The 22088-nt window shown below is 36.9% G+C and overlaps 1 protein-coding gene across 1 annotated transcript in view; it reads left to right on the top strand.

Moving 5' to 3' along the window:
* Positions 1–22088, top strand: part of LOC110018769 (B3 domain-containing protein Os07g0563300-like) — a gene marked incomplete at its 5' end in the record, with an annotated part of 141079 nt that overhangs the window by 24455 nt on the left and 94536 nt on the right. Inside the window, 1 exon segment of the mRNA XM_020716201.1 lies at positions 19973–20147. Coding sequence (XP_020571860.1) covers positions 19973–20147 — 175 coding nt within the window.

The following is a 22088-nucleotide window of genomic DNA, read 5'->3' on the forward strand; positions in this document are numbered from 1 at the left end:
CCCTGATGTAATCCAACAGAAATAGGAAAATATTTGGTCAATCCTCCTTCAGTTTTAACACAAGTAACAACTCTAGTATACATATCTTTAATGACTTGAATATAAGTCATATCAACACCTTTCTTCTCAAGAACTCTCCAAAGGATATCTCTTGGAACCTTATCGTAAGTTTTTTCTAAATCAATAAAAATCAAATGTCGATTCTCCTTATTATCTCTGAACTTCTCCATCAAACATCTCAATAAATGTATAGCTTCCATAGTAGACCTGCCCGACATAAATCCAAATTGATTATGAGAAATCTTTGTAATGCGTCTTAACCTATGTTCAATCACCCTCTCCTATAATTTTAAAGTATGACACATCAAATTAGTTCTTCTATAATTTGCGCACTCTTGTGCATCCTCTTTATTCTTAAAAATGGGGACCAAAATACTCTTCCTCCACCCCTCAAACATCTTTTTAGTTTTTAAAATAATATTAAAGAGTTTAGTAAGCCAAGAAACTCTCAAATCTACTAAATATTTCCACAGTTCAATTGGGATATCATTAGGTCCTACAGACTTTCCACCCTTGGTTTTCTTTAAGGCCTCCTTTTTTACTATTCACGTTATTAAGATCACCATTGTCGATCATATTTTCAGAAACTTTATTAAAAATTTTATCAGAATAACTCACCCACCTATGTTGAATTTCTTTTTCTAAGAAAAGTACTTTCTGATTTTCATCTTTAATACATTTTACTTGAGTTAAATATTTACTTTTCTTTTCTCTTTTTATTATCTAGTTTATACATATATTTTTCACCATCCTTAATATCTAATATATTATAAAGATCATTAAAAACAAAATTTTGAACATCACAGATTGTTCTTTTAGACTCCCTGCGGGCATTTTGATATTTATCCCAGTTTTCTAGGCGTTTACATTTAAACCAATTTTTATAACACAACTTCTTATATTTTATCTTTTTTTGTACATTATTATTCCACCACCTACTATTTTTATTTATAAATATTTTTTTTTGATTCTCCAAGCACATGTTTTACTACTTGTTTAATAGTGTTTGTTACTTTATCCCACATAACATTTGCTTCTTCATGAACATCACAAATTTTGAAATCTTGAATTTTACTGATAAAACTAATCTTATTTGTCTTTTAGGTTCCCCCGTCTAATTCTATGATGACGAGTCATAATGCTATGATAACGAGTCATAATGTTCTTTATTTTACAACTCTTTATCTTAATACTTAAAACTGAGAAACTTTACAATCTTTACAATCGCGGCAATTTCTTCTTCTCATAAGAAAATAATCGATTTGTGTTTTATTAGATCCACTCTTATAAATAATAAGATGTTCATCTCTTTTCTTGAATATAGTATTACTAATAACAGAATCATATGCTAAAACAAAACTAAATAGCTCTACTTTCTTCATTAGTTACACATTAGTTACTCCAAAACCGTAGCCACCATGAATATTTCTGAAATCTTCTACCACTCTACCGACATGTCCATTTAAATCTCCTCCAATAAAAATTTTTCCTTCAAGAGGTATCATTTGTATTAATTTTTCTAAGTCATTCCAAAATTTATCTTTAGACCTTGTATCTAAACCTACATAAGGAGCATAAACACTTATAATATTAAAAATCATAGTATCAATGATAATCTTAAGAGCTATAATTTTATCTCCAATGCTATTAATTTTTACAAAATTATCTTTCAAACTCTTATCTATAATTACACCTACACCATTTCTAGTGCGACTCTTACCAGAATACCAAAGTTTAAAACATAAATTATCAATCTCCTTAGCCTTTTCTCCAACCTATTTAGTTTCTTGAATACATAAGATATTAATTTTCCTATGAATCATAATATCAACTAATTCCATTAATTTACCATTGAGAGTACTTATATTCCAAGATCCTATCATAATATTAGTTTCATGGACTAACTTTTTTACCCACATTCGTCCGTAATGTGAGAACCCTTGCTTATTTGACACTACACCCAAATGCTGTTGTAGCGGCCCTTGCACACTTTTTACTGTATTCAGGCTATGCAACACGTCGCTTCCACGGGACGCCCTAGTACTTACACAAGGATCAAAAGGATTCATGCCATGATTTTTTTTTTCGACAAGTTTTACGCTGGCTGTCGACTACCTAAAGCAACCCTTCACTTTTCACATTCGGGCTTGGGACCGACAATGACAGTGTTGACCATTCACGTCTACTTTCAAAAAAGAATTCTCGAATTGAAGGTAGAGGTTTCTTATCGAGGATGGGACCTCGATCTTTGTTTAAACTCCGATAAGGTTGATTAACCGATAGTTTTTCTCTCTTTTTGGCATAATCATGTAAATTCTCCCAAATGTCATCATAAATATTGATCAAACTCCTATGATAATGTTATCAACTTGTAATATATTGTAACATCATAGTCATTTTGTTTGAGTGTCCAAAATTGAGTTTTCAACTAAAAAGTTTGGGAATAATTTTCCAAGCCTAAATAGAGAACTTGAATGACCTCTTAAATATCTCAAACAATGAGAAGAAATAGATGTAGCTTTTTTATGGTAGATTTCATGGAGTTGATGAGCTAAGCCATAACCAAAGAATTTTTGTATTGTCTTTTTTTTTTTTTTAATTGTCAGTACTAGGTTTTGAAACTTATTTTGTTGTGTATCCAATTTTGCCTCTCCTGTCGAGCTCTTATTTCATGGATGTGCCCTGGTCGAGGTAGTTGTGCTTGTTGAGTTTTATCTGTGTGAGATAATATTCAACCAAAAAAGACTTGAGTGGTGTAGTAGGTGAGGTGATGTTATTTTGGAATTACTAGAACCAATAAATATAGTAAAGTTTTTTGTACCCCGCTTATTATTGCTAACTTATGAGGCATTTTCAGAATCTGAGAAGAGAATGTTTGCGGCAGTTATTTTGAGGGAAGAAAGTCATTCTGGAACCAATTTAGTATGTGCCAGTTTCAAAACTCCCTGTTGTCTATGACCGCGGTCCAACACGAATGAAGACGAGGGATAGTCGAGCGTCGACGATAGGGATCTAACGTGAAGCAAGGAAAAGGGGAAATCGATTGTAACAACTATGTTGTTTGGGGTAGTTTTGTGTCTAGCGGAGCATCAATCGCTACAGACCTCATAGGCGAAGGATAGATTGGATTCGGTTTGCTCGTTTGATCGCAACTCGAGGGAAATTCAGGGCTTTGATACCATGTCGATTTTATCGGGGGAGAAAAATAATTATGCATCTTTAATTACATAGAAAATGATTATAAGATAGATAGAGGGGGATGTCTGCTGTTTTAGGTAAATAATAAAATTAGTCATAATTCTCTATGATAAAAGAAGGAAGTATGAATTATAACATGCCAATAATTCTTACAGTTAGAAATAGAAAATAGTAGAATAGGATATACTAAAATTAAAATCCTTCTAAAAACTCAACAGTTGGCAATCTAACGAATGTTTCAAAGATTTTTTGCATTTCTCTTAGGCTGTCATAATGTGTTGTTTCTACATTGCTTTTTTTAGTGAGATTTTGATTTATAAGAAATTGGAATTAAGGAAATCTTTAATTTATATGCATATTCTCATCTCGGATTTGTAATGCTACTTTTCCACTTTGTGAGAATAGCGACAGACTAGTTTCATGCAACACAATGCAGACATACCGTATTATCACCAAATGAAGCCTTGATACTGTCGGCGCTAGACATACCGTATTATCACCAAATGAAGCCTTGATACCTAGCAATTTGGTTTTTTTTTTTTTTTGTAAGATCATCATACACTTGAATCCATGTATCATTTTAGTCATATTACTGTTGAATAATTCTACATTTTTCTTTAAATTTCAACTCTTTTTGCCTTAAGGCATATTAGAATTTCATATGTTATACCTTTTAATTATTCATTTTTTCTAAAGCATCCTTAAACTTTGCATGTTTAACTGAACTGTTTTATGGGAAGTAGTAGAAATGCACGACAAGGGACTAGTATCTGAGGCTTTATAAACTTTTAACACGAAAGAGAATTTCACTTGCGTTTAAATGCAAAAATTTCACATTGTCTTAGTTTAAAAAATTTGAACATAGTAAAAGAGTGCTGGATTTTGCATGGAAAGCCCCTTGAGATCGTGTGACCCGAACTAGTTGCAAAGATCTTCTATTTGTTGAAATTTGTCTATAAAAGTGATAGGACTTTAATACAATTTGTCGTTTGAGCTGTTTTTCAAAGGTCACTTGAGTTAGCATGCCTTGATTGCGAACACTAGAGAGGTGAGCTGAGATGGGGCTGTCAACGTTCCTGGAAAGCTCAAATGGCCCTTTCTTTGGATGGCATTGGCAAAAAGCTATGATATGTTGCTATGATCTTGAACTTCAACTTGTCTTAAGTTAGCTTTAATGAGTGGCAAAAACATCGTCATCTATTATAAAAAAATTGTAATGGCGCTAGGAAACATGATGAGCAAAGTCATTGTTTTGGACAGTCCTTTATTCACCACCGCTGCCATTGCTATTATGATCGCCTATCAAGAGAGCACACCAAACTATTAGTGTCAAGAAAGTTTTTCGAAGTCCAAAATTATGAAAAGACATAGCAAATGAGCTAAAACAAACCCTATAAACCTATTTTTGTAGTTGTACTTTTGGATTTATCCAAAATATTTTGTGGTTATTTACAATGAATTTTGTAGATTAAAGCGCTCCATGATTAAAGATTAAAGCGCCCCACCCCCACCAGCTTTAGTTTTCCTCCCATAGCAGCATCTCTCGTTTGCTGTTTCCAGCTTCAGCTGGCCTTCTTCCTCGCTCAAGAAACGAAGGAAACATGAATAATGGGGATGAATAAAGGGGATGCTTAGGTTATATATATATGTGTGTGTGTGTGTGTTGACCACCATATGTGCTTATGCATGCTAGAAAATTCGTGTTGGCAGAGTAATGAGTTATATTTTTAGTGTTGCATGAGAATTCAACACATTCAGGTAAAGGAAAACCACCAGTGATGACACCAGAAGTTTTTACATGAACAAAACCTGTAAAGGGAAAAAACCACGGGTTTTGGCTCATATCTAAAAATCTACTATAGATTGATAATTACAGAGACACTTTGTCCCACAGACGATAAAGGGTTACCAGTTTTTCTAAGTTACGTTGACAGACGACTTCCGGTCGGTGGTGGTCTATGGTGATTGATGGTGAACGACAGTGTTCAGCGGTCGATGATGGTTGGTGGTGGTTGACAACGATAGTAGTGTTCGACGGTTGTCGGTGGTTGTCGATGCAGTCGACAATGGTTAATGGCGATCGCTTGCGGTCGGCGGGAATACAACGGTCGGCGGGCGACCGATGCTCGACGACGGCTGGTGGCGATCGACGGTAACGAGTGGTGCTAGACTTCAGCTCCTTCTCAAAGATTTAAGTTCTTTCTTAAGCCTCTAACTCTCTTTCATGAGAGAGGTGGGGCTCTATTTGTAGTGTTCTAGGTGCAATGAATGCAAAAATATGAACTATATTGATTGAACGGTCTAGAGAATTTCCTTCGATCAAACGTCGTTTGATGGACATTTGAGTGCCTGAATGATCTCGAAATTGAACAATCTTAGGCTCGTTGGATTTGTCTTGTCTAGATGCTTCATTCGATTATAGACTTGATAGATTCAACATTTGTTTAACTTTCTAAATATGTTTAGAAAACTTTCAAAAGTGATTTAATGACTTGATCTGAGCTTGATTTGACTCGAATTGGACTAGTTTTAGTAACATTGGGTTTTTGTCGAGCCTGTCAGTTTGACTGTAAGTTTGCTTAAATTGAAGTTTTGGTTTAGTTTTTATCGAGGTTTGAATATTTTTTGCTCAAAAAGTTGCCTAGAGATCTATGTCATGCCTCGAGCTTCGTGTTGGATATTGGAGATTAGCTGGAGATGTATCGATTGCCCCATATTTTTGGGTGAGATCATTTTTTCGACCGAATATATCAAGATTTAAAGTCTTTTCCTTTTTGTCGTGTATATATATATATATATATATATATATATATAAGCATTTATATGAGCATATATTATATTACTAGAATAATTATATATAAACCTCCATATGTTGAAGCAACCACAGCTCAGTTGGTAATGACTTTTTTCTTCACGCGGCAGGTGGCGGGTTCGATCGTTGCGCAGGACAAAGAATTAAGATTCTTTTGCTGCGGGCCCAAAGTTGGGAAGGTAAGGTGGGTCGACGGGTCGAAGCTTGGAAGGCAGAAGACGGTGGGCAGTCTGGGACAATCTCGAAGCTGTAGAGACGGGTCGGGCTGAAGCTGAAGAGATGGGTGCGGAAGCCTTAGCTACAGGGTTGAATCTGAAGCGCCGAATTTGGATCATATATAGCCAAAAAGAGGAATTTGAGCAGATTTTGAGAGCATAAATGATGAAATTTAAGCAGCTTTTATTTTGTTATTTTAATGAGCTGCTCACCTTTTTTAAATTAATTTATTTTTTTTTGAGCTATTGTTTTTTTAATTTATTTTTATATATATATTATGAAGCCCTAGGGCAAATTATATTGAAATAAAAATGGATACAAAAAAGTTGCATGAGAGGGCCAAATAGATGATGTCATACTTATACGATACATGGTACTAAGACATCCCAACAAAAAAGATACAAAAGACTCGAATAAAAAGAAAACATGCAAAAACAAGTGTCTATGGACGAGGCAGTTTAGACCTGCCTCTTCCTCTGATTCTTGTAGCGGATCCAGATAGCAAACTCTGAAGTGTTGTTTCATTGCCAGGAATGACCAATGTATTATCCATTAAGTTTCCAAGCTGAACAGTGTCCCTTGTCTTCTTACTCTATCGAGAAGTGTAAACTTGTCATTCTTCTTTAGAAGACTGTTCAGTCTGATCGGTAGAAGGAAAGGCTGTTGCAACAATGAGTTCCTGAGTTTGTGTAGGACAGTCTTCCAATACTTGGGAAACACCTGCCCTCTGAACATGTAGTTTTACTAGCTGATTAATAGCAGTAAGATGGTCTGTGTTTGACTCTAAATCTTCCTCATTAGTATTTGGAGGCACATTTTCCGTCATTTGAATATGAATGTTCGCTTCATTCCTATTTTCAATCACCTCATAGAGGGGAGCCTGAGCACCCTCCACGGTAGGTAGAGCTTGAGAGGATAGTATGTCCCTCTAGTAGAAGAAGGGGCGGGTGACCGCGTCCTGCCTTTTAGGAGCAACCACCTGACTCTCCTCCAACAAACGACCCTTATCAACATTTTCCGAAACAACATCAATAGACAAACCATTTTGCACCGTATCCGCCATGGACATAGCAGTAGGTATCACAGGCAGTGAGGAAGAGGGTATAACCTCCATAGAAGTGTGCTGAGAAACTTGAGGTGGGGCTACAGCCGACCGTAGATGGGGATGCAACCGATAACATGATGAAGAGCTATGACCAAACATTCCACAATGAGAGTAGTAATGGGGATGAGGTCCCATCGCAATCTTCTGTCAATAACCCTGATGAGGGGAGTCAATCCAAATCACCCATGGAAAGGGTTGAGTGATGTCGCGCTCTACAATCACACAAGCTTCAGATGACCTGGTTGTATCAAGCGTGGGAATATCGACCTTCAGCGGTTTCCCAAAGGCAGTTGTCAATGTATAAAGGGTTTCATAATTGAAGAGATGCACCTTGAGTCCTGGAAAATTAACCCAAACCGGGATAATAGGAGATTCTAATTTAGGATCAAAATTCACTGTCCATTTCAGAATTTTTATAAAACGATTATCGTTTTTGAGAATTTTTTGAACAAAGAGTTGGGTATAATCTGCGTCATTTGAGAGTTCAATGAAAACGTGAGCGCCATCTAGCGAACCAACTTTCCAACTCCCTGTGAGCTTAAGAGAATCAAAATGCTTTCTAATGATCTCAAGCTTGAGATTTCTATATGGAAATTTCCCAACAATAGTATATCTACATGCTGAAGCCAATATACTTGTTTCCTCATCAGTGTGAAACAAAGCGGGTTTGTCATTCTTTCTTGCCAGTTTTTTAATAAAGGTATAACCACCTCCATTCATGTGCATCATGAAAGTCTTTAGGGAAGAAACATAAAAAATCGCCTGCTCCGGGAGTAGAACCTCCGGAGACGGCCACGACATAACTCGGGGCCATTCCCCCAAACAGGAACAAAAACCCCACATGTGATCACTGGAGCTGGAGCTACGACGAAGGGAACCCAAATCTTGAACAGAAACAGGGAAACGACAGCGGTCCGGCTAGCAGGAGCGAAGCCCTTCGTCATCAGGAACGAAGACCGAAGGATGCGAGTAGGCTCGTCATCTGGCAGGAAGGAGACGACTCGCGAGTAGAACGAAGGCGAGAAGCCCTTCATTGTCGGGTACGACAAAGCCGAAAGTCGCAATATCTTCGTTGTCGGAGACGATGCCCATGGAGGAAACCGATAGTTTCAATCGCCATCGGCCAAATCCCCAGAGCAGCCCGACGCCGTCTCCATCGGCCATATATATATTTATATATATATGTATGTATGTATATGTATATCTTAGGTGATGGAGTATGAAAGGTTAGAAGATGATGATATGAAAAGATTTTCCGATTTTTTTTTTGACATGAGGAAATCAGAAGACTATAAGGCGGAAGCCGGAAGGCCAAAAGCTAGAAGATGAAATACCAAACAACAGAGGAATTAAAATAGATTTCAGTTTTTTTTTTAATTAGCTATTTGTACATATACATGTTTATATAAATATAAAGTTGGTTTGAAATCATTTAAGTGTTTTAATTTGTAATATTTAAACAAGGGAATATAAAGAGATTTTTCTCTTTTAGTATTTGAAATAGTTTTTATTTCTGATTTTTAATTTGGAATGAAGATGGTAGAAGGTCATCAGATAAAATGCTAAAAGCTGGAAGGTGGATGGACGTGAAGTAATGCAGTTTTTAAATTTTTTTAATTACTATTTTAATGAAATACATTCATTTTTAGCCATAATTATTTGTATTTTTTGAGCCTCTAAATAGACAAAGGGGATGAGGTTATAGGTGCATCCCTTACTCTGCCTAGCAGGTGATCCGAGATTTCTCAGAAGAAGAAAGTTGTTCCTGTCCTGCGTAGCAGACGAACAACGAGATATTCTCACTTTGAGGCCAAGAGGAAAGTCGTTCCTACCATGCGTAGCAGGCGAGCAATATGATTTTTGACATTGCGACCAAGAGGATGGTCGTCCCTGTCCTGCGTGGCAGGTGAGCAACAAAATCTTCCTTCGCATTGTGGCCAAGAGGAAAGTAGACTCTGTTTTGTGTAGCAGGCGAGCAACAAGATCTTCTTTCACATTTCGACGAAGAGGAAAGACGTCGCCGTCTTGCATAGCAGGCTAATAACAAGTTCTTTTTTATGTTGTGGGCAAGAGAAAAGTCATCTCGTTCTGTGTAGCAGTCGAGCAACGGTATTTTCTTTCGCATAAGATTGACAAAGAGCGCAACTACTGGGAGAATTGTCCTCGTTCTCCGTCTCTCTATTGGAAAAAGTAAAGCGCGACTACTTGCTTGATAGTTTCAATCATTCTCTTCAAATGACAATCCTAAATGACACAATTTTTTGGAGAAAAAAACGAGCAACACAATCCATGTCACGTGTCAGCTTACTAACAGATAATATGATACATTTCAACATTGAAACATACTACACAGATTTCAGAATTAGACTGGTTGTTAATACAATTGATACTTTACCAACAATAGTGTTAGACGAGTAGTCAGTAATTTTAGCTGTATCTTTCTCTGAGCAAGGATAATATGTCGAGAAAGCTTGGTATCAATAATCTAAGGACTGGAAGAGACAAAGATGTGAGAGCCATGGGAATGTTTCCTTGATGGACCTGGGAGGTTGATGGACAGGAAGAGAATTAACTGGATTCAAGTGTATCAATAATCTAAGGACTGGAAGAGACAAAGATGCGAGAGCGATGGGAATGTTTCCTTGATGGACCTGGCAGGTTGATGGACAGGAAGAGAATTAACTGGAATCAAGGAGTTTGATTAGTTGCTTCATCGAACTCCTAAGAGAAGTTGATTCTGGAATATTCCGGGTGGAGGTAGGTTGATCTAAAGTATGTTCAAATGTCGTAATGAGGCCCTTAGTAGTGGAAGATTTGCCTAACGGTTTCTGTGCTGGTTTTCCATGGAATTTCTAACATTTCTCCTGAGTATGATTGAGTTTGTGGCAGTAATCATAAGTAGAACCGGTGACTCGAGATGGCATAGACGAGTGTTGAGTACTATTAGTGACCATGGAAGTTGATTCAACTGAAATGGAAGTGTCGAGCATGAAAAGTCTCTGGCCCTTTTCATGTCAAATCTTTGTGAAAGCAACACGAGTGGAAGGAAAAGGATCCCGTCCAAGGATACGACCCTTGAATTCATCAAGTTCTTTATTAAGACCTGCCATAAATTGAAACATGGGATTTTTTTCTATAATTTTCTGAAAGAGGGAAATGTTTGTCGGAGATTCCCACGTGTAATCGTAGTAGAGATCACATACCATCCATCCATAAAGCCACCTGTTGACCTCGCTTTCGTTCGAGGTGCAATTTTCCCCTCCTTAGTAGTAGCTGTGCAATTTTCCCCTCCTTAGTAGCTTAGGATCTAGCCGTAGGACCTTTCTGTCTACTACTTCTAGAAAACTAGTGAAAGAGCCCTCCCCGTTAGCAATTTTGAACTTTTCTTCGCTCGACTTGATGTTCAATATAGTAGTTTTGACCGCTATTGCTTAGCAGGTAAGACTACTCTGAAAGAACTCGGGGAGTATTCCTATAGGACCGTCGGCCTTAGGGTTTACTGTACTCGTTGATTTGGCGCCGCCTCGCTCTTCGCCGTCCTGTTTAATCAAATTCGAGCTGAGTTTTTGACGTGATTCGGGTCGCGATGCGTTTTCGTCCCAATCGTCAGCGAGGTCATTTGAGTGTCCCCGGATGACGAAACAGACTGTGCCGATGCGTCCGGAACATCGATTTTGTCTAGAGGGGACGTTCGTTTCATTGCGACGGCACGTCCTAGGAAAAAAATACACATTTAAGTATTAATTATAATAATAAATAATATATTATTATTATTATTATAATTAATAATATTTATTAATCCCTAAACCTAAATCTATCTTTCCCCCTCCTCCCTTCTCTCTCTCGAACCTCTCGCACGCGAGACAATTTCGCAGACGACCCATCCCCTTATCATTGCTGAGGATCCTATCCCCTGCGAGGATCTTACCCTTTGCTTCTCGAGCCGCCCGCATGGAACGTCTGCTCCATTCGATTCCTCGAACCGTATACGATCTTTCGAGCGCTCCTTCTCCCATCTATATTAAGTTCTACTTAGAGCATTTCAAAAAGGCCGAAAAATCTCTGAGGGAGGGAAAACTCTGCTATTTTTGTTTCTCACTTCTTTAGCTTTTTGTGCTTGGGTTGACTTCCTCTTACTGTTGGAAGATGAGTCGGAGTTGAGAGTGCCTTTAAAGTTTCTGTGTTACTTTCTTTTTGATTCAAGGAGGTACCTTCTCCCCCTCTTTTCGGTTTTCTCTCTGTCGAGCCCCTGGAGCTTGGTACAGTGGACAATATAGCACGCTAGCCTAGTATTGCACTTTTTTTTTAAAATGCATGTTACTCATGCATCTAGAGATGGAAATATGAGCATGTCTTAGGAATTAGACTTGATTACTTGCTTAAAATGATGGAAGTATGACGTGTTATCAGTTCTTCTCTTTTCTCTACTTGCTTAAGTTGATGAAACTATGGCATATTTCTTTTTATTGTGACATATGTCTATTGGAAGCAAATTAGAAATATTAAAATTTGGCTTTGAGATAATGTTGGCTCCTCTTTCAAGCATATTGGGATATTTATTATGAAACTTTTCATTCATTTGTATCTAGCATGAGATATTGGAAGGCTTATTTGGCATTTCATGCATAAGAATGGCTTGATTTTGACTTGTCATTATTTCGACTTGTCACGGATTCTTTCTGCTCAAAATGCATGCTAGGAAGAAGTTTATATTGATTTGAAAAAAGTTCTATAGTTCTTATTTGAAGCATGTGGTGGTCTTAGGTTTTGACATTTTGAAGGCATGAAGGTATTTTTCTAGCTTTCATTGTGCCCTGACTTTGAGCCTTACCTGCGACTTGATTTTTAGCCTTTGCTGGTTTTCAATTTGCTTAAGGATGGCTGAGTTTGGATTCATTGCCATAAACTGCACTTTTAGCTTATAAAATTTTGGTTTCTAGCCTCCATTGGGGCTCGGTTTTCACCTTGGAAGGGCATGGGATGTTGGTTCTGTTGAGGCTTGGCTTTTGGTTTTGGCTGAAACATTGTCCTAATTGTTTAAGCTTCATGTATGGGCTTTGAGTGGTTTGCTTTTGGCTTTGTTTGGGGGCTCGGTTTGCTTGCCTTAGCTTCTACCCGAGAGATCGTTTTTGGTGTTTATTCCTACCTCTGCTCCATAGCTGTGGGAGGGTTTGGTTTTATATGTTTTAACCCTTGTTAGGTTTATTTGCTTTAACCCCTGTTAGGGGCTCAGTTTTGGCATCTTGTGAGTGTTTTTGGCTTAAATATACATATTGTGGAGGAATTTATTTTGATTTGGAGGAGTCCCATAGCTATTCTTGTTTGAAACATATGACAGTCCTATATTTTGATGTCTTGAGGGCATAGATATATTTTCTAGTCTTAATTGTGGTTTGGGTTTGAACCTCAGCTATGGCTCGGTTTGGCTCTGGTTGGGAGCCCGATTTTGCCTTGTTTTGCCGCTACCCGAGAAGTGGCTTGGGTTTTGATTTTTGTTGGCCTTAGCTCCTACCCAAGAGCCTGTTTTGGCGTACTGTGTTGTCCTTATTCGAAAACTGTTAGCTGGTTTTGAAGGATTGGTTTGGAAGTTTATAAGGCTGCAGTTTTGATATTTGCTTGGTTCCTAGCCGTGAGTTTGTGGTGTGGTTGAGTTAGCCTCCCCCCCTTGGTCCTACCTATTGAGATTTGCTCCTCTTGCAGTTCTTACCCGCGAGACCTATTGGAGGTTGTTTGGTGTGATTTAGTCTTTCTTGTTGGGCTTGAACTACTTGGATGATTGTAGGTGGATTGAAATTATGATTATATTTTGCACTCTCTTATGTTTATCAAAGATCCTTAAATAGCTAATTTGGCTTGTCTTAACCGTGAGCTTCTTGTGTCTTGGGTTGCCTTTGCCGTTAGCCTCTCTGGTTCTTTGGACTGCCTTGACCGAAAGCCTTGGTGGTTGTTTCCTCTTTTCTATTGACCCCGGCCATGAGCATTTATATGGTTATGTGGGAAGATTTTAGGCTCATGTGAGGCTATTGGTTAATTCGGGAGTTGGGAAATATTAATTTTGATATGGGTTTGGATACCGACGTTAGGAGGTTATTTGTGTGTGATCATCACATTGACTTTGGTTAAGTCACTTATAAAAATGTGATATCCTTTCGGATTGATTCAAGGATCTTCGGATCTTCGGGTTTTTCTTTTCTTTTTCTTTTCAGGTCTTTTCTTCATGAGTTTTGAGAGCTGATTCATCATTCGTTCTTTTCGATGTTTTAGGTGGATCAATCCCTCATCTCTCTCACCCTATTTTGTTCTTTTTTTTCTTGCTTCTTGGTTCAGTTTTTTATGTTTATGTCTGATATATAAGTGTCCACGTATACCCTTTTGTTATACGTGAAATCATCAAGCAAGGTCGCAAGTAGGTCGGTTTTGTTTTGGGGCTTAGGGCGGTGATGACAAAGGCACACCAGAGATAGAGTAGAATAATATGTCATCCTACGACATCGGGATCCGATTCAGGGACCCATCAGGATTCGATTCAGGAATACGGTGAGCTGTAGGATGACAATATTATTCACCGACACAAGACTAACGGGAGTTGACCTGAACCTTCTTAGGTTGTTGGTAGCCTTATGCTCGACAGTGCGATCGACTCGTGGACAACTACTTTTCAAAATTGATAAAAATAAATTTGATAAGAAAATATACATCTTTTTCTAAAACAAAATTACATTTTTTGCTACAAATAAAATTGATACTACCCACTTTTTGCATGTTTGAAACCTATGTGATGAAACATATGTGAATGCTGAAAATATAAATTTTAAATACATTTTAAACATTGGTTGTTCACCTGTTGATCACCTATTTAGGCTAAGGAGTACCCTCCTGAGTTAGTTCGACCACCTGTTTAGGCTAAGGAGTACCCTCCTGAGTTAGTTTGACAGGACACCCTTCTAGTTGAGTGACGGACTTTGTACATCCAGGTAACCGAGCAGCCTTCGACGACCCGACACTCGAGTACTCATATATAGTTGAGCATAGCCCCGACCCGAGTGCTTGTTATCCCTCTCTTTTCAGACTTTTTCATATGTTTTTCTTCGAATTTTTGAACAAAACACTCGTGGTCTCTTTTCGGGATTTTTCCGTGTTTTCTACGGTTTTAATCGATTTGTCGATTTGTCGATATCCTCGCATTTCTCTTGTCGTGAGTCTTTTGACGATCTTTCTCGAGATTTCTGGACGATATTTCTTTGTTTTCGTTTATATAAAGCATTTCAACCTGTTTCCTCAAGTTTTATTGCTTGTACCAGTTGCATCAATTACATATAAGGAATAACGGAACTCCCAGGTATACGGGTTTGTTTTTTGTTTACAACATATTACCTGTTGTATTTTTTTTACTTTTTCTTTACCCTGCATGATGTACTGTTCTCTCTACTGGATACTCTACTGTTTGTCCTGTGCTACATATTCTACTGTTATGCTATATATTATACAACTTCAATATGTTCCCTATAAAATATCTGAAAAACTACATCCATAGGGCCTCTGGATTTGACATTATAACATAACGCCTTAGAAAACTTAAACTCGTCTCGACAAGGAGCTTGGAACTAGCGCGGTGAGCAGTACGACCATCTTCAACAGCATAACATGTCTTCCCCGACTGAACCATTCATTTCTTAGAAATTAGAACAACAATCCATAGGATTTCGAGGTTGTTTGCCTAGCACAATATAAATCCTCAACCTTTTCTTTAGACATTTTTATAGCTCTTTTGTACGATATAAGCTCTAACTCGTTTTAGGATTTTGAGGTTGTCGTTCGTTACCACTTAAATTCTCACATCTTTTAGGTTATTTGTGCGATCGTTTCACACGAATATAAGCCCTAAATACATAAAATTGGCAGGATAAAACACTTGAATATTTCTCCTCGAAACTGAAACCATACCATAGAGTAGACTGGGAAGTCACCGAGGATAGACTAAGAAGTCACTGAGGTTCTCCTCTGGATCTGTGACATCCCCTAGTTCTTGCTCTAGTTCTTGTTTCTTTGGATTCTGTAATAAATGTTCCAAATTTGAGTCATTCCCCTTTCACACTTATTTGTCCTATTTCGTTGAAAAGTCTCATCCTTTTAAAGTCCTTGAAGATAATTTTTCTTGATTTTTATCGAAAGAATTTTTAAGTGACTTCGATCATTTAAGATGTAATTAACAATAGGGGCTTGCCCTTATAGAAAACTTTTCCGAACCCAACTTAAATTAAACCCTATTTAATTTTTTATATTAAATAAGGGGTTTGCCCTTATAGGAAGCTTTTTCGAACCCAACTTAAAATAAACCCTATTTAATTTTTAATATTAAATAGGGGAATTTGTCGGCAAATAAAACAGTTTCGCAGACTAAACGAACGTCATATATTTTTTTAGTTTTTTTGATCGAGTCTTACCCTCAAGTCATCTGTTTATCCTTCGGGATAGATACATGGTTCGAGGTAGAGTGCTCTTTCATTTAAACTTTGAAAATTATGGGGTAAGTTGGATTTCATATTTTTCTAGACTTAAATCTATATTTAAATTAAAACGTTCTTCCAAAGCGGGCGACGGTATTTCAATTCCGGCGACCGACAGCTTTCTACGGGCGACTCACCACTCCCCCAACCCGGCGACCGACAGCTTCCTACGGGCGACTCACCACTCCCCCAACTTTTTTATCGCCGACACCACCAAATCATTGTATTATTGAGTTATCGTGCTTGATTTCTGTTTTGGCTCGGAGTTATCGTGCTTGATTTCTGTTCCGATCTTCTTGGAAACCTCATAAAGTTTGCTGGAGTTCCTTACATCAAAGTAGGTATCCCGAACTACAGTCCATAGGACAATGGCAGAAGGAAGAAACTTATATAAACAACCAATTGTATTCTCCATGGAGTTAATCAGCCACAACATGATCATGAAATTCTCCAATTCCCACATTTCATGAGTTTGGTTAGTTTTAAGATGTTCACGAATCATTCTTGTAAGATAACCAAATTTTTTGCTCCCTTAACAAAGTAAGACACAGCTTGGGACCATTGGAGAAAATTAGGTCCTTTCAGTTTGTGGGTGGTGATTTGGAAGTTCATGTGCTTTTTCAATTCTCTGGTTTGCGGAGGGATTGAAATCGATGTTGACCCTCTATTGGACTCAAGTACACCATCTTGATCCAACTGAGCCAAAAGTAATGTTGGGGTGTCAAGACAGAGAGATCTTTGATCGAGGACAGAAAAGTGAAGTTCCATCGACTGGACTTATCCTAGCTCGCGCCAGACAGGCCGAACAGGTTCGTGGAGGGATTTTGGCAGCTGGAAACTGCTGCTATTCAGTCCAGTGGCCTGCTGGACGGAGCTCTGACTAGTTCGAATAGGATCCCATCGGCTGGAACCAAGTACCAATCCATTGAGCGGTGCATCTTTCTCAGCAGAAGTCGCGATGGGAAGTAGGATTTTGGCAGGAAGGAAGCTCTAAGGTTAAGATCATGGCTCTGAAACCATGTTAAATTTTGAGGCTAGAGCTCCATACTTTCATTGATAAAAAAGAGGTCTATAAATACACCTTACAAGAGCCACATAAAAGGCAAGACTTAAATTTAGAAATATGGAAACGAATGAAATTAAAGAAAACAAATAAAGCCTAATTATAACTGCAACTTTAATTAGGCTAATAATTCTAATGCATAATTAACTCTTGCATGCCTTGGCATTGTTGCTGGCAGAATTCATTTCATTTCCTCCTCCTATCTTCTTCATATACAATTGGTAAAATTGTTAGTGGAGCATAATTTTACAGGAACACTACATAGTTGAGCATTACACCAAGTTGGTGAGTTTTGAGGAGCAAAAATTTTTTTTGGGACAATTTAATGTTGGTCTATCAAATCATCTGATTTAATATTGATGGAACGATCTTTGGGGGAGTGTCACTTTTAGCCTCCACCATGAATGATTTGGGCTATCCCTCAGTGAATATATGAAACTCTTTTCCACTTTATTGGGATGTGATTTTTATCTCTTAAGTAATCCGTAGCCCTAGTTGTTTTAGTAACATATCTTTTTTTTAATGTTGACTATGGACATTGAACGGTTTTGAGTTCATTTGGAGCCTGTTTACTAAGAATCTTCATCAAAATATCCATTTGTTGTTTCTTAATATTGATTTGTTTTCTCTCCTTGCTGTTATGACATCGAGGTGTCCCTTCATCCTTCTTGTTGAGAGTGATTAAGGCAGAAAGGAGTTCGTTCATTCTCTTATAACTGTTCTCCAACCCCATATACCCAAGTTGCTGTATTAAATTGTCTAACTTGAAACTTGGAATATTTTTTTACAACGATTATATATATTTTTTCTTGTTATTTCTTCCCATTTGAGTATATAGGATTTTTATTTTGTTCTACATCTCGTCAGTACTAGAAATGCTATTATCAATGGCAACATAAAAAGAGTTTGGATTAATCATTTCTCTAGCATCAAGAGAACACCAGGAGCCGTAACCTAATAGGGGAATTATGTGAGAAGGCACGAGGCTGAGCAAACACCCATAAAACCCATAGATTCCTGTACAGGATCAAAAGTTGATTCCAAGTTTTGAATACAATAGGTCAGAACTAGGCGAAATGACTGCAATTACTGTGTTTTTTTGCAATTTTTGCTTTAAAGCATCATTAGAAATTGTGACTATGAAACAAAGAAAATGTCTTTAAACTCAACCTCGTGCCAGTAAAAAACTCTTTCATCAATGAAGAAGAAACATCCACAATGACCAAATCCTAGCTAGATAGCCAAGCAATAGCAGCATTCAACGGATCCAATTTGCCAAAAATTGAGCCTAGGAATTATAAAATGGATTGATTGAAAAAGTTGATAATTAAATGTGAAAAAAATCACCAAACTGGAGTGATAGGTTGTTACACATCAATCAAATTGAGATGTCCATTTATGCATATGCATTAGAAAGCTATCTGCACAATAAGTTTTTTGAGAGAAAATATCTGACTAACCAAATTCCAGGGATAGCTTAATTAGTATGCGATGAGAACCAATAATACCCATATTGAGATCCCTATCCCAATGCATATCAGCAACAAATCTCTGAATATTCTCAATACTTGAAAGGCCCAAAGCAAACATGCCAACTAAGGAGAGGCAGAAAGATGAAACCAGTTGAAGAGCATCCTCATTTGATAAAATGAGAGCATGTTTATATGGGAGGGTGGCTGTTTGACAAACTTTAATCCCATTCTTAAAGTGAAGAGGAAACGGAAGGATTGGGCAGAGGACCATACCCTCATCCCTTCACAGCTACGGCAAAGGAACGTAGAGCATATGTAATGGAGAAACTAGAGGGAGGAATCCTAGTAGCTGTAATTGTCATAGGAGAGTCATCTTTAATTGATTAAACCGAAGTAGTTGAGAAATGTTTAAGGTGGATGTCGAGAGAACATTTAGAGCCAGTGGGTGTGAAGGTGTATGATTCCTTGCATGATAAATAGAATGCAAATGTATCACGGGTGAGTTAGCCTGATATAGCAAGGGTGCCAAAACTGGAGACAGCATATCCCCCTAAACCAATGGGGCAAAACGCCGCAATGGTTGTGCCAAGAGTTGCAATCAAGTGACAAGTGCATATGAGCATGCCCAAATGCAACCAAGCACAAACAAGTGTTGGGGCAAAACAGAGCTGGTGAAGCTAGCAAATTGGTACCACTTGATTTGAATCGACTTAGGGTCCGTGGACAATATTGTTCAACAAGACCAAGAGCAATCCAAGTACTTGAAGAGATGATATCTTTTTCGGAGAGGTTTCAAATCCTTTATTGTTTGAAAGGATAAGCAGTTTAGAGTATTCAAACCACTTAGGCATTTTTCTTGATCTTTAGTGATTCGACTTCAAGTTGCTTTTTTGGTTTGGTGGAATAGATTTCAAGTAGTGTTAGGAATTCAAAAACTTGAGAATCATGATATCGTAAGATATAACACATGCATTGTAGAATGAAAATTAGAAAGCCATTAGGTGGACAATGCAATTTTCTAGAAGTGTAGAAAATGATGAAAACTTGCCAAGATTTTTGTCATCTCCTCTTAAATACATGTGGTTTGCTTTGGTTACAAGTTAAAGAAGATCTGTTACGAAATGCAGGAATGGTTACAAGAGCGGGAAAAGTTACTAGAATAAGGAGTAGACCACCCACTTGAATTTGAGAATATTGTTTGACTAAAAGCATAATATTTGGAATCAAGTGGGCTGTAAACATCCATTCATCTATAGCTAGATCCAGCAAGCAGGGTTTTTTTTTATGTTCTACTATTTAAGCATGAGTAGAGATTTGTTCAGTAGAATTTAAGACTAGTTGTGATCAACTTGAGATGTGCACTTCATATCAAGTTTATGTTTGCCTTGTAAGGATTTTTTTTACAATTTTCATAATTGACTTCCCAGTTAATCTTTTGTCCTTAGTTAATACATGGTTTCACCTGATACTTTGTTTTAAATATTCACCAGCATATTGGATACGTGCATGTATCTTAAAATGCATATCTGTAATAAACAGGTGTACTTTCCAATGATATCTCAGCCGGAAGGCCTTCCATTAAAAATGCAAGATGCCAGTGGTAAGGAGTGGGTATTTCAGTTTCGTTTCTGGCCTAATAACAACAGTAGGATGTATGTTTTAGAAGGGGTTACACCTTGCATTCAGTCTATGCAATTGCAGGCAGGTGATACTGGTAAGTTGTTTCCATTGAATTTCTGTTTTGTAGTCTTAATTTTGCCATTTTTTTTCTTGCTATATTTTCTTTTGCAATAGCTTTACCCTTCTTCATGCCCCCAATAATAGATTGCAACCTTCAAAAGTAAAAGAGAAAAAAGAACTAAAGCTGAACCTGGATATTGGCATGGGACTGACAACAAGCTACATTTTCATTTTATGAGAGAACTTGTGAGATACAACCCTTAAAGCAACTGTTCAAGTTATGCCATGTATTTTTACTTGCATAATTTCAGATCCATATCCAACCTTTGCAACACTAAAAATTTGTATGAACTTCTATAGTGGTCAATAAATTAAAAATTCTTTTGTCATTGACATCAAAATAAAATATTTATAAACTTCAAGGGCTTTTAAACAAATTATAATCCACTAAGAGAACAAATAGCTTGGTGTAGTTGAATTGACTGGAAAGACAGATTTTCTTAACACAATGTTATAACAATAGTTAATATAGGTACATCAATAACTGTTATCAAGAATTGCTAGATTACAATGTCAAAAACAAAAGTATTTACATAGTGCTTGGAGCCAAATGTTGAACCATTTGATAGAGCAAGAAAAGCAACAGAGGAGAACAAATCACTTATTTGGATCTTCTTGATTAAAGCAGGGTGAAGACATGAGAATGATAATAATTTTTTGGTTAATGCTTTGTTAGAAATAAGATTTGAAATCTCTAATCTATCAAAATTTCTTCACTTATGGTGCTCTGATCCCGACTTATTGTTTAAATGCAACAGTATAACAATGTCTTTGATGATATTTTTCACCTATGTTTCCTTATTTTGCAACAGAACCAAAAACTTGATCCTGGAGAAAATAAGAATTTAACTTTTTAATTTATATATATATTGAGATATTACGCAAATATACGTATCGTTATCAAGTAATATAAGACTTTTTTATTAAGACTTGAATATCGAACCCACAAGAAAATTCATAATATGCACTATTGATCAACAAATTTTTTATTTCAAAAAGACAATTACTTAAACTATAAATATTTTTATAATAATTAAAATTCAAATCTTTTTTGTATTTTTGATATTTTGACAAAACAGTAACAACTTCTAAAGATAACTTGAGTTTATGTAAAAGAAAAATACTAATATGAAAACATCTTTCTCCTTATCATGAGTCAGTAATAAATATAGGATTTCTGTTGTGGAAGTATGCAAATTGTGTTGTGTCAAATAAGAGCAATACTATTTTTTACCTTTACTAGAGATGCTATAAAGAACATTGACTAATTTAAAGTTTGAATAATTCTGAAGATCAGCTAGCTAGGGAAGATACTAGCTTTCACTCTAGAGTTCCCTCATTCCCCTCCACGTGGGGGCTAACATCTCGTATCAGAACCTAAAACTATAAACAAAGTTGAGGGTTTTAACCTGTCGTTTTAAAGTCCTCTAACTTTACACCATTCAAAGGTTATTTTCCTATTTATTTGCATTAAATCATATGAATTACATTCTCATTCATACAACCTCATGTGATTTTTTTCAATTGTTAACTGAGATAATACCAGTCGGGTTCTTATATGTTCTTACAACAAATTCTAACATCTAGATAGGCCAGATCAAGAAGTATATAAAGTGCATGGAATTAAATCTTCATAATTTCTTCCAACATTAAATATCAATACTCTCCACGACTTCTATCCAACGCTTTAACTATTTCTCATTTTAAGGAGAAAGATAAAGAAAACTACTCAAAATTCATGGAGAAAACAAAACCACACTTTGATTTAAGAGTAGGAATCATTGTCAAACCAACAAGAAGTCTCAATTAAAACTAAAAGTAGTTTAAAAATAAAGATAAAGACTCAAATCCTCCACTAAACTCTTGCAGTTCCTTTGAATCTCTTTTTTTTTACAACACTTTAACTCTCACAGTA

This window comes from Phalaenopsis equestris, unplaced genomic scaffold (genome assembly GCF_001263595.1).
Source record: "Phalaenopsis equestris unplaced genomic scaffold, ASM126359v1 Scaffold000036, whole genome shotgun sequence".
Lineage (NCBI taxonomy): Eukaryota > Viridiplantae > Streptophyta > Magnoliopsida > Asparagales > Orchidaceae > Phalaenopsis > Phalaenopsis equestris.